The 13,576-nt window shown below is 52.9% G+C and overlaps 1 protein-coding gene across 1 annotated transcript in view; it reads left to right on the top strand.

The window, feature by feature from the left end:
• Positions 1–13,576, top strand: part of MYLK (myosin light chain kinase) — a 150,936-nt gene that overhangs the window by 80,610 nt on the left and 56,750 nt on the right. Inside the window, 5 exon segments of the mRNA XM_032481411.1 lie at positions 17–154; positions 1,745–1,942; positions 2,651–2,900; positions 7,172–7,243; positions 7,684–9,167. Coding sequence (XP_032337302.1) covers positions 17–154; positions 1,745–1,942; positions 2,651–2,900; positions 7,172–7,243; positions 7,684–9,167 — 2,142 coding nt within the window.

The following is a 13,576-nucleotide window of genomic DNA, read 5'->3' as shown; positions in this document are numbered from 1 at the left end:
ATTGTTTGCCACACAGAAAAGAAGAGTGATGAGAAGAGGGAGTACCTCCTGCCCGCAGCCCCCAGCAAGCCCGTCGCACCCCTCTTCCTGCAGGGCCTCTCTGATCTCAGAGTCATGGACGGAAGCCAGGTCACCATGACAGTCCAGGTGTCAGGTCTGTCTCTGCATCCCTCTCCTCGGAGTATATGTGAAAATGAGCATGCTTGCAACGTGGGTTGCTCCCCAACGTCCTGCTCAGATCATTGATCCACCTGAAAATCAGTCTGGGACTGCCAGTCAGTGGCGCCTAGAAGTGGAGCCTCTTGGCCCCTTTTTTCTGCTTTTCTTTGGGCAGATTTTTTGGATTCAAGTTTGAGTGGTCCAGGGTAAGAAGGTGGCAGAGGTGAGGGATTAATTGAAAACACAATGTAGCCAATGTAGCTGGAAGATTGTGAACATTGGTCCAAAACCAGATGCTCTGAGAGCTTCCCGACTCTCGGAAGATAGTCTCAGTTGCTCTGTTCAAATTTTGAGGTGAGGCAATGGAGCAGACATCCTTCTAAAACAGGGGTGGGGTGACAAGAGCATGGGGTGAGCAGCCCAACGTGAGAGGTCACAGTCCTTGCTAGAGGCCAATAAGAAAAGCTGGAGAAGTCTCCTGGCACAGACTTACTGACACACACTCATGCTGGCCTCTGGTCCATCCCGCTGACAGCCTGGAGATCACTCTGTTTTTTCAGTTCCTTTTGAGCTGTAGAAGTGATAAAGATGAGCTGGGAGAGAACCTGTGCGCTCAGCTTTTAGGGATCCTCGGATGAACTCCCTGCTCCTGCAGGCTGGAGGCAGTCCTGGGATGATGCAGCAGAGGGCTGGGTCCCTTCCCCTGCACACATTCATTGCTCGAGTTGATAGAAATCAGAGGCACTCTGTACCTGGCCCCAGACATGTGCTGGCTAACCCATCAGAGATAGGTGGTGGTCATCTCTCTCCTTGAGAGAGCCTGACACCATGCAGCCTCCCTCAGCAGTCACTCCCAGGGAAGCAGAGTGTAATGGCTCAGGTCTTACTGCAGAGAAAAACCCTCACAGGTGGCCGTTGTTTTATGCCCCCACAATAGCAAGAAACTACCCAGGGAAGTAGACTAGTAAAAACTGAAAATGCTATCCCCTGTGGGCTGTGTTTGGAAAGCCTGGCGCCCATCTTCACCCTTGGACAACAGTTGCACAGTACCAAAAGTGCTAACTGAGCTTTCCTGCTGGTGGAAACTGACAAGGGAGTTTCTGAGAGTCACAATGCCATTGCCTGGACGTGTACACACTGGGTGAGGCCGCGCAGGAAACATGTCTGCCGGGAACCCAGTGATCCAGCTACCACTCAGTTTGATCAAACCAGTTGAATTCTAATTTTGAAAACCATTCTTCTTGGGTTTTCTTATCTCTGAAATTATATTTTTTCACTTCTGGATTCTTGCAGTTTCCCTAAACCTGTCATTTAGTAATTGTAATGACCACACACTGAGGACTTCCTTTGTACCAGATGCTATTCTAATCTGCTTCTCTAGTGGGCTGCTAAGGGGGCTGTATTAATTTATTTAATCCTCCCAGCAAACGTGTGAGGTAGACTGGGTTAGAATATTTTCTGGATGGGAAAACTGAAGCGTGGAGAGTTTGGTATTTAGTACAATGTCATAGCGTTAAGTAGACTTGCCACATGATGCAGGGAACCGCCTCCCTGACCTGCCCCCCTGCCCTTCCTCCCTGTTCAGGGAACCCGCCCCCTGAGGTCATCTGGCTTCACGATGGGAATGAAATCCAGGAGTCAGAGGACTTCCACTTTGAACAGAGAGGCACTCTGCACAGCCTTTGTATCCAGGAGGTGTTCCCAGAGGACACAGGCACTTACACCTGTGAAGCCTGGAACAGCGCAGGAGAGGTCCGCACCCAGGCTGTGCTCATGGTGCAAGGTGAGGCAGACCCGCTGACCAGCCATGGGGGCAGGGGTGGGGAGGACATGCTGCCGTGGCCTCTCCATAGGTGATTTGGAGGCGAGGAAACCATGTGAGCCTTCTTTGTTTCCCCCATAGACCTCGACTCCCTTGGTCCCATCCCAGCCCCAGTGGCCAGCTCCCCATCCTACATCTCAGGCTCTGGCTGGGTAGGAGGCCGCCCTTCCCTGCCTTCTGAAGTCCCTGCTCTCTCTGGGTTACTGGTGACAAGCTGCGTAGAGTGCTAGGAGAGAAATCTCCTAATACACTAACAATTTGGCAGTGATAGCTTTGGAGGTGAGTCATGGCCTGTGAAAGTCCTTGCCATTAGAGAACCTATATTTAACAGAAGAGAAAAGTTAAGCACAGATGAAGCAAATGACAGCTCTTAATCATACATATATCATGTAGATCATTGGCACCTGTCCCAGAACCCCTCTACCTTCTGGGCAACCTCCCTTGCTTTTGGATATACAAATGCATGTTAATCTTACCCTCTGAGAAATAATCCAGCAGATTTGCCATGAGAAGGATGTGCTTTCTCTGTATATCCAATAAAAGTGATTTCTGGACTAGCCATTCTTTGGATTAGACACTGTCTTCCGGCCTTCATTGCCATGGAGAGTTGAGTGAATGTTCTCTGCAGAAAGGCCTCCTTCTCTAACTCAACCCTTTGCCAACTCACAGAACCTCAGGATGGCACCCAGCCCTGGTTCATCAGCAAGCCTCGCTCAGTGACAGCCTGCCAGGGCCAGAATGTCCTCATCTCCTGTGCCATAGCTGGGGACCCCTTCCCCACTGTGCACTGGCTCCGAGATGGCAAAGCCCTTTCCAAAGACACTGGCCACTTTGAGGTATTACAGAATGAGGATGTGTTCACCCTGGTCCTGAAGAACGTGCAGCCCTGGCACGCTGGCCAGTATGAGATCCTGCTCAAGTGAGTCTGCGTGTCCTACCAACCTCCCTTAACCCCCTACCTTCTGTCAAAGTACCTGCCTGGGACTGGGGAGCCAGAGGAACCACGAAATAGTGTGGGGCTGGGCTTCAAGGTAAAGAAAGTGCAGGCTTGGTGCTGCTGGCATTTCTCTGTACTGAGTCCATCATGTTCAAGGCTCTGAGCTACAGATAGGCTCTGTATCTATATGTGGTGATGGAGCATTGTTTTCCTACAGCAATGACAAAACCCAGCATGTGCCTCATCCACATGGGTCCTTTCTGGGCATGTGCCTTATTCTTGTATCAGTTAGTTTTTGCTGCATAACAAACCATCCCAATACTTAATTACTTTTAAGACAATAGTCATTGATTATTTCTTAGGCATTGTTGAATCTGCTAGGAAATTCTACTTAGCCAGGCAAGGCTCAGAAAACTTTAGCTGAGATAATGACGTGTCTGTGGTCAGCTGATGAGATGGTCGTGGGCCAGCTGGTCACCCTACCACCTTCAGTGGTATGCTCAAAACACACCAAGAGCCTTTGCCTTGTGCCTGAACCAGTTATAATCAGAAAGGCTAATCTGCCTCCAAAATCTGCCTCCAAAAGAAGATAGACTCTTCTTCCTCTAGGCCAGTGCAAATGATGGAAACTGATTATATGTTAAAATAGATCTTGTCTTTATGGAAGGAGCAGTGCTTCAAGATAATACATCACATCTCCTAGAAGAGATGAGCTTTTTGTTGGGATTTTGAGGTAAGGGTATAAAGTCTTGCTGGATAGACTGAGTACAGGAGGGTAGGAAAGAGCAAAGCAAGGCTGTGGGAAGTCTGCCAGGCCAGAGTGGAGGATTGCACTGGGAGGTCGGCAGGCAGACTGTCTGGGCCCAGCTGGGGACAGTCATAAAACTTAGACTGTCCTAGCTGGAAGGGACTTCAGAAGTTATCTGGCTGCCTTCTCTATTAATAATGGGAGAAGCTGAGGCCTCAGGGTCACAGGCTTGTTCACAGCCACCCAGAGGTGAATAGTAGAGCTCAGACTGGAATCCTCAGCTCTGTCTTTAAATCAGATGCTCCTCTGTTCCTCGTTTCTCCCAAGTACACTGGGAACTTGGGGAACCTGGGACATCACACTAGAGTCCCCTTGCATGCAGCCCTTGCCCCTTTTCCCTCCCTAGAGTCCAGCTTCTTTGTTCCTTTGGGAGGCTGCTGCCCTGGCCTTGGCTTTGTCCCCAGTGAGAAGGAGCAAGTCCGTGGAAAGTTGCCCTGGGGAGTGCACCAGGCCTGCCAGGGACCCCTCTCCCCCCCAGCTTTTCTCAGATCCAGACCTAGACAGAAATCAGACCTAGACTAGGGACAGAACACCTTTCAAGGAGGAAGTGGGGTGAGGTTGGGGTAGGACAGGTGCTACCTGTTCCTGCTGAAGGTGGGGGGTTTGTACAGGTGGGTGGTTTCTACCTCCCCTTCCCTTCCCGAGCTCTTGTCTCCTGAACTAAAAGGGGAAATGTCAAAAAATCAGCTCCAGATTCCAGCTGAAATATTTGAAAAATTGATATTTGCCAGGAAATTAGCTCTTTAAACTAATTTTGCATATAAAATCCATTCCAGGGGTGGGTAATTCACAGTGGGACAGAGTCCAAGGCTTTATAGCCAAAGAGTGGGCATCTTATTCAGGGCTTGGGAGGCAGGGAACACAAAGGCTTCTGTTCTTTGTTAAAGGTGCCACTTATAGGGTGATAGCCCCGTGTCCTCTGTGGCAGCACCTGGGCTGGGCACGGGGGTAGGGGTCTCATTCTCAGCCACAGGCTGGACTTTGAATGTGTGCAGACACCAAAGATGGCCCAAGATGCTGTTCACCTGGTTAGATTATCTGGGGTGTGGGTTCCAGGTGTCTCTGACTTTGTAGGCTCCAAATGAACACATGATTTGCCCTAAAGGTCCAGCAGAGGTTTAAGTTTGTGGCTGCAGAAATAGTGACCCCCAGATCATGCCAAGGGATGACCCACTTAGTGGTCCAGCCATGATATCCCCAGTTCCCTGCCTCCCTTCTGCCCCTCATACTGCCCAGGTGCTCAGGGTGGCCACCCGCACCCTCCTTCAAGGCGGGCAACAGAAAACAATAGAAGCCCTCATCTGCTTCCCCCATGGGGAGATAGAGCTTACTCCAGCGCAGGGGTCAGGGCACCCCACCACTGAGAGCCTCTGAGGGGCTTGGCTGGGGTAAAGCAGGTCCATCTGGTCAGTGTCTCTCCAGAAAACACGGACCTTGGACATCCTGTCTTCCTGCTCCACACCAACCCTGGGCCCCACACCCTGTGCTTGAAAGAAAAGCGGGAACAGAGTGGCTTACACTGGCCAGCAGTGTGGCAAGAGCAGAGTGCCAGGGGGCTGGGCCTCACTCCTGAGTGACCTCCCTTGGTTATTCTGCAAGTGGACTGAAGCTCTATTAGCCTCCTGTGACGAGTTCTCAGGCCTCTGAGGCCCTCCCAGCCTTCCCAGGTCCTGGCACTGAGGGGGCACCTAACTGCAGTTTGTGGAGCAAAGGGGCCTGCTGGGCCCTCAAACTCCCCAGACATGAGGCTTTCTGAGCCTTGAATCTGCACCCCTGAGAGCCTGAGCATTGAGGAAGGTGGCTAGGAGAGGACCCCAGCAGATGAGAGGAGGGTAGGAGAGCACAAAAGATCAACCTCTCCTTACATCAAGCAGGTCCTAGAGCCTGGATAATGACACCAGGGACCTTCAAGAATCATTTGCCGCACCTTGGTCTGCTGGTGTCTGAGCTGGTTCTGGTCCTCCACTGGGATGGAGGCCAGGTAAAGCAAGGCGGGTACCCACAAGTATCAGCTTGGTCCACATGGGGATGGCTTATACACATGCACGTGTTCCCAAACATGGACCCACAGGCTTCCATTGGGTAGACCCCATATATGTGTGGTTGATGTACACGTAGACACACACAAACACACATGTGTCCTAGAATAGATTGTACTGATGAGCACTGTAGGGAAGGATGGGAAAGTTATAGGTCTTGGATTAATATGGTCCCAGGTCCCAGCCCCTTTCTGCCTGGCCAGCATTATGAGTTCAAGCAAATTAACCATTATAAGCCTCATTTTTCTTACCTATGAATACAATGCTGACCCCCAACCTCACAGAGCTGCCATAAGACTAAGTGAAATGAGTTATGTCTGAGGGAGGGTCTGGGGCACATGTCAGCCCCTGAAGTGCCAGTAAGACGGCCAAGTGCAGAGAATGAGCGGGCGACCCCAAGATTCCCGCTCTGCCTCCCGTAAACTCCTGAGTCTCCCTTCCTTCCCTTTACAACAGTGCTCTGGACCTCACTAGGCTGTTGTGGGGACAAGAAAGGTAGTGGATGTGAGCCATGAAAGCTGGGGGTGCTCCCAAAAACATGGTTATTAACAGGCAGAATTTCCTTTGGCTCTCAGATCTGCCCCCACTGCTTCCCCCAGACTGAGCAGAACCTTCTTGGCTGGTCAGAGCCCAGAAAAGCCAGCAGATGGCAGCCTTGCGGGGTTGGAGGGCTTGTCCGCTCTAAGCCCACCAGGGTTCTGAGCATGATACAGCTTCTTTTCCTGAGCATAGGGGCCCTCAGCTGGTCGCACACCAGAGAAGATGGAATTGTTTTCACAGTGGGCTGAAGAAGCTGGAGCTCTTCTCCCAGAGAAAGGGCCACCCATGTCAGGAGACACCTGTTAGATTTTTAATACAAAAAGTTCTGATCGGAGGCATTGGCTGATGGGTAGGGATTGGAAAGTGTTTTCATTTCACGAGCAGGCGAAGGAGACCTAGTGGCTAGGGGGACCTTCTGAGGAGAGGGAAGACCCACTTCTGTATTAAGGGAGCGTGGAGTCAGACTCAAGGTCACTGGGCAGGCTGCCTGGGGCTGCACAGTCTAGACCAGTCAGCTCCATCATAGCCCCAGCAGGGTTTGTCTTCACTCTTCTTTGAGTGAGTGACCGTTTGGTTGTATTATTTTTGTCCTATACTCACAGAAAAGCATTCCTACTGCTAAGGCCTTCCTTAGCTGTTGTCCAAAAGATTATTTTTTTGTCCTTTTTAAACAAGAGCTGGAAAAATAAAGGGTGACCACAGTGGGGGCAGGCTCTGCCATAAATGTAGGTGTGGTGTGGACGTGTTAGGGCCCCTGGAGCCAGCCCACCAGCCTGTGGCCACGGGCTGCCTGCCCACAGCCCTAGGCTGAGAGGCCCCCGGCCCAGAGAGCCTCTTGATCTGTATTGATCCCTTGCATTCTTCAGGAATCGGGTTGGCGAATGCAGTTGCCAGGTGGCACTGATGCTGCAGAGCAGCCCGGCCAGAGCCCCCATTCGGTGAGTGCCCCCTGGGGTTGCTGGGCCAGGCTCCATGCCACCACCCACCCACCTTCCTCCTGGTCCCAGCAGGCCCATCCCAGCAGCCCCAGATTGTTTGTATCCTCTGGCCAAGGCTGCTGAGCCAAGAGAGAGAGATTGGAAGGGGAATGAGGGAGGGAGAGTAGGGGAGGGAGAGGGGGTGAATTTTTTTCTTTCTTTTTTTTTTTGCACACACCCTTATAAGGCTACTGAAGTCATTACCGATGTAACAAACCAACTAAGCAAGCAAGCGCCTCTCACCAATGTTCCCTTCTATAAACACCGCCTGGCCAGCTCCCCCCTCCTCTTCCCCTCCCCTCCGCCCTCCCTCCCTCGGGGATTTGCTCTCCCCTGACGTCTCTTTCTTACCCGGCCCCTTTTCCTCTTGCTACTTTCCTTTTTCCCTTCACTGGTTGCAGGGGGAGGGAGCCTGCCAGCTGTGAGGGCCTCTGCAGCCGAGGAGTTGGTGCTGATGGTGGTGACCACTATGGCAGCCTGAGGCCCGGCTGGCCAGCAAGAGGGCAGGGGTGGCCAGAGGAGGAGGACAGCGAAGACGTGCGCGGGGTGCTCAAGAGGCGTGTGGAGACACGGCAGCACACTGAGGAGGCCATCCGCCAGCAGGAGGTGGAGCAGCTGGACTTCCGTGACCTCCTGGGCAAGAAGGTGAGTACCAAGACTTTGTCTGAAGAGGACCTGAAGGAGATCCCAGCCGAGCAAATGGATTTCCGCGCCAACCTGCAGCGGCAAGTGAAGCCCAAGACGGTGTCAGAGGAAGAGAGGAAGGTGCACAGCCCCCAGCAGGTTGACTTCCGCTCCGTCCTGGCCAAGAAGGGGACTCCTAAGACCCCGTTGCCTGAGAAGGTACCACCTCCAAAACCTGCCACTCCAGATTTTCGCTCGGTGTTAGGCAGTAAGAAAAAATTACCAGCAGAGAATGGCAGCAACAATGCTGAGGCCTTGAATGCCAAGGCAGCAGAAAGTCCCAAGCCTGTGGGCAATGCCCAGCCTTTAGGGTTCCTGAAACCCGTGGGCAACACCAAGCCAGCCGAGACCCCCAAACCCTTGGGTAGCACGAAGCCAGCAGAGGCCCCCAAACTCTTGGGTAGCACCAAGCCAACTGAGACCCCCAAGCCCATGGGCAACACCAAGCCAGCTGAGACCCCCAAACCCCTGGGCAACGCCAAGCCAGCAGAGGCCCCCAAACCCGTGGGTAACACCAAGCCGGCCGAGACCCCCAAACCCTTGGGTAACACCAAGCTGGCTGAGACCCCCAAACCCTTGGGTAACACCAAGCTGGCCGAGACCCCCAAACCCTTGGGTAACACCAAGCCGGCTGAGACCCCCAAACCCATGGGCAGTGCCAAGCCAGCTGAGACCCCCAAGCCCTTGGGTAACACCAAGCCAGCTGAGACCCCCAAACCCATGGGCAGTGCCAAGCCAGCTGAGACCCCCAAGCCCTTGGGTAACACCAAGCCAGCTGAGACCCCCAAACCCATGGGCAGTGCCAAGCCAGCTGAGACCCCCAAGCCCTTGGGTAACACCAAGCCAGCTGAGACCCCCAAACCCATGGGCAGTGCCAAGCCAGCCGAGACCCCCAAACCCATGGGCATTGCCAAGCCACCTGAGACTCCAAAACCAGCTGGGAAAGAGGAACTCAAAAAGGAAGTTAAGAATGATGTGAACTGCAAGAGGGGCCATGCTGGGGCCACAGAAAATGAAAAAAGACCAGAGAGCCAAGGGACAGTCCCAACCTTCAAGGAGAAGCTACAAGATGTCCATGTGGTGGAGGGTGAGAAGCTGCTGCTCCAGTGCCAGGTGTCCTCTGACCCCCCAGCCACCATCACCTGGACGCTGAATGGAAAGACCTTGAAGACCACCAAGTTCATCGTCCTCTCCCAAGAAGGTAACACGGTTGGGGCTGGGAGGAAGGGGGCTCTGTCCCAGCCACTGTCAGCTCCTGGAGCCCTGACTTGTTGATGGTGCTTGTAGCCCAGAGCCTGGGTGGGAATGGCCACTCTCTATGCCCCTCAATCATGGAATCTGTGCCCACTCAGGACCTTGGGCACTCATTCCATTGCTGGGGGTCAGGGATGGGAGTCTGGTCCTGAGGCGCACGCCTGGGTCTCGCCATCTGTCCAGCAGAGACCCCTCATGGAACCCCCAGGTGTGGCTCCTCAGAGCAGCCCTGGGCCTGAGCTGATGCCCCAGCTCTGGCATCTAGAGGGCTCTGGTCACAGGCTTGAAAATGAGGGCACTGGGGCTGGGGCTGACCAGGGGATTGGGGCTGAGAACTGCCTTTGAAGGAGCATTTTAGGTTCAGGGCAGGGTATGCAGTGACAGGGCATGATGTGGGGGTCAACAGAAACTTAAACCTTGATAACACTGTGGGTTTGAAGGGGAAAATCCAAAAGCCTGAGCAGCCCCTGCGGCACACACAGGCGGACAGAGCCACTCACTTCCTAATTTGGATGAGACTTTTGTTTGCTGGTATTTCACATTCTTGGGTTGTGGGGAGAAGCGGAGGGTGGGGGGGGCCCTAAATCCTGCCATCTGGGGCCTTTCAGGGCTTGGAGTTCTCAGATGGGTCAGTTTATACCTAGAGAAGAGGTGGGAGTGAGAGGGGTGTTTTCCCTTGACCCTCAGTTTGGTTTGCAATGTTTTTGTAAATCCCAAGTCTGGATGGGAGCTTCAAGGCCAGCAGGCGTCCCACACCCCACTCTGGTGGCCGGCACTGGAATAGAGTCCCGCCTGAGCTCCAGGCTAATGCTGGAGGCTCTGCACAGGGCAGAGTACAGAGCTCCCAGGAGGTGGCATTTTACCCTTGAAGGGTAGAGGGCGGCCCGAGTGGACAGGTTCTGTCAAATCCAGATCAGCTGAGACGTCAGAAGCACTCCCCCGGCCAGCTGCCCTCCCTCCTGTCCCCTGAGGGCACCCCTCTCCACCCTTCCCTCACCCCTCCTCTGGCATTCTTCCTTCCTCTTAAAAACCCAAATGATGCATTCGAAGACGATAGCATTATCCCTCTCAGCTCAGGAAGAAGTTTCTATCTTCACTCTGCAGCTCAGGCAGCAAATCTGTCACAGCTGAGCGTTTTGAATCTGCTGAAGGAGTAAAGGGGAAACTGGCCAGGAGAGAGAGAAATGGGGTATTTTCTGTTAATGTGTTGGCACGATAGCTTTTTCACGTGAAAATCCTCAGCTGGGTAGGGGCCTCCAGGGGTCATCTCATCCATCCCCCTGCCTCTGCTAGTTCAGTCTGTCCACAAGCAGGAGGGAGTGGGGCATCACCATGGAGGGGGGCAGGTGAGATGTCCAAGCCTTCCCTGCCACCCCTGTGGGCCCTTCCCGGTTGGAAAGTTTTGTGGAAAACTGACCTAAAACCTTGACCGGGAGCATTTCCTGGGTTACTCTGTGGTGACCTCTCTGGGCAAGGATGCAGGGTGGGCAGCCGTTGTCCTTGGGACACATACAGTCTCACAGGCCCACACAGTGTGAGGTCCATGGCTGTAACACCCTCAGGGAGGCTGATATTGAGACAACTGAGGGCAATGCCCACAGCCATGCCCCTGTTCTGGAAGTGGCATGGAAGTTGCAGAGCCACCAACAGCTGCTTATAAACAGTCCATGCAACAAAGCAGTGTAAGCAGACCTCAGCCCTGGTCTCAGAAACACACCTGAGCCCTTAGACACTGGCTGTTCACACCCAGCATGCCTTATGTGGTATCTGCTGGACACCGAGACCCTTTGACACTAGCTACCCCAGTAAGGCCAACCACAGAATCACCTCAGAGGGACAGTTTAGGGCCAAAGTTGAGGAAGAAGACATGATTAAAAGGCCAGTGCAGGGAGAGGTTAGAGAGAGACAGGAGTGGAGGGGTTGGAGAGGGTTGGAGGGTATTATGGAGAGAGCCCCAAATCCAACTTTAAAAAATATTCTGAATATTTGTAGTTCTCCTTTGAAAAGTAATAGCTTGCACTAATTGAACACCATGTGCCAGACACTGGCCCAGGCATCTTACGCTTTTCACTCATATAATCTTCATAACCACTATACTGCCCATCTAACAGAGCAGCTAAGGACCTTGCCCAAGCTAGTTAGCAACAGAGCTGGGATTGGAACACGGGCAGTTGAGTTCCCAACCCTGGACCACTATGCTCTGTCACCTCTTCGTTAGTTCTTGTTAGTGTGTCGGCATACTTGTCCTTCCCTGATCAGCTCCCCAAGAGCATTGTCTGTCAAGGGAAAGTGCTAATGGCTATTTACCCCCAACACTGTCAACAGCTGTCCAGAGGCTGGAAGCCTGCTGGTGCCTTCTGGGCTTGTGAGTTTCAAGTATTTTCACTGCAGTGGAGGAAGCAGACCTCGAAACGGGCCTGTCCACCTTCCACAGCAGGGAGATGGCCTGGCCTCAAAACAGCAACGGCACTCTGTCCACCATCCCACCCCCTTCTCTAGAACTTCACTCTCCAAGTCCTTAAGAGTGGGGTGAAACACGGTCCCCAGGAGCAGGCCCGTGGTCAAGCCTTATCAGTAACCATGTCAGCAGGCCCCATGGCAGGGAGTAGGGTCCTCTGAGAGGTGTAAGTGGGTCTGCTCTCAGTAGATCTGGTGAGAGAACACACACTCACAGTGATAAAACTATTCCAGTCAAGTGCCGACGATGAGCTGCTGGGAGCAGAAGAGGGAACTGAGTGCTGGGGCCGCAGGGAAAGGCTGGTGGTGAAAGAGCTGTGTCCTGACCTGACCCTTGAAGGCAAGCAGGGCTCCCAGTGAGGAGAGGGAGGGCATGGGCTTTCCAGGCAGGGGAGCAGGCAGCAGCAGAGGCAAGCCCGCTCACAGAGTGGTCTGGGTGAAGAGGGAAGCACGGCCTGTTCCGTCCTCCATCATGCTAAGGAACTCAATTCTAAAGGCAGTAGGGCCATGTAAGAGTTGGGAATGGGGAGCAATGGACACAGCTGGGGTTTAGGGGTTTTGATTGATTCTGTGCCCAAACACAAGGAAGGACCTTACTGAAGAGGTTGGAGAGAAAGGTGGTGAGGCCTGGACTAACAAGGTAGCCATGGCCACAGACAGGAAATAACCAGTTCAAGAAGCAAGGGTAGAATTAATAGAACCTGTTGCCTGGCTTAGTGGGGATAGGGGTAAAGAAGAGGAAGGAGTAGAGGACCACTGAGTGTCCGTGTGTGGGTGCCTAGGTCCCAGTGATGGCATCAGTGGGAACAAGGAGGCTGGTGTTTGAGGTGGTTTGTAGGGAGAAGGGGGTGCTAAGTGGGTTTCCCCATCCTTCACACCCCACTCAGCATCCTCTCCACCCACACCTCCTTGAACCCCTCTTGCTCCATTGCACTGAACCCCAGTCTGTTATCTAAGATCAAGATTGGATTCGTCCAAGAGCCCTTCCCAGACCATTGTCACCAGGGCCTTTGGCCATGACTGACTCTTGTGCTCTCTCCCCATCAATGTGTGTATCTGTGCATTTGCTGCTAGTGGATGCTGTTCATAGGTTTCAGGGGGACTTCTCTGAACCCTATAGCTTAGCTAGGGCTTGCCCGCAGGCCTCCCCTAGACACGATTATGTCCACTCCATTTAGGGCCGAGGAGAGCAGAAGAGGTGTGGTGGCAGTCAGATGGATCTGACTGTAAATTCTTGGAGGGATGTGTGGAGATGTCCTTGCTCTTCCTGCATCCCTGGAGCTGCTAGGCGGATGGTGTTCACTTACAACAGCTGGGTCTGCCCTCCGGGCCTGCAGGGTGGCCTCCCCAGGCCCCTCCTGGACCTCCGGCAGAGCTGCTCAGGCCTTGGCCGAGGAGTGGGAGGCCAGCGGCCGGCCAGTGAGCTTTGTGCTGCTCCTGAGAAGTGCTTTCATCTTTATGCCTTATTTCCTGTTGCCCGGGCCAGGCTTCTCTCCCTGGCAAACATTTCTCCCAATCTAATAATGAGGATTCATTTTTGTTGCTGTTGTCCACCAATGATTCATTTTTAATTGCCTTCAGTGTGGGATCTTGCAAAGGCTTTTTCAAAACCTGTGTAAGTCCGTCCTGCAAAACACAGGGATTTGTACAGCACCTACTGTGTGGGAGGCAGTATTCTGGCCCCTTTTGTGTTGTGTGCATAATCCACTTGAATTATGACTAGGAATTTTTTTTTCCTTTTAGAAATTATATTAACTTTTTCAATGGTAGGTTATGTTTGATGAAGTGTTCATGACTTTCTCTTGCATAGATCCTGTCAGATCACCTGCCACAGAAATACGCCTTGGTCATTCTCAGAATGGTAAATTTTTTTTTTCCATGACTGCATTCCAGACTCAG

This window comes from Camelus ferus, chromosome 1 (genome assembly GCF_009834535.1).
Source record: "Camelus ferus isolate YT-003-E chromosome 1, BCGSAC_Cfer_1.0, whole genome shotgun sequence".
In the NCBI taxonomy this organism is placed as follows: domain Eukaryota; kingdom Metazoa; phylum Chordata; class Mammalia; order Artiodactyla; family Camelidae; genus Camelus; species Camelus ferus.
This window is presented reverse-complemented; position numbering and strand designations above follow the sequence as displayed.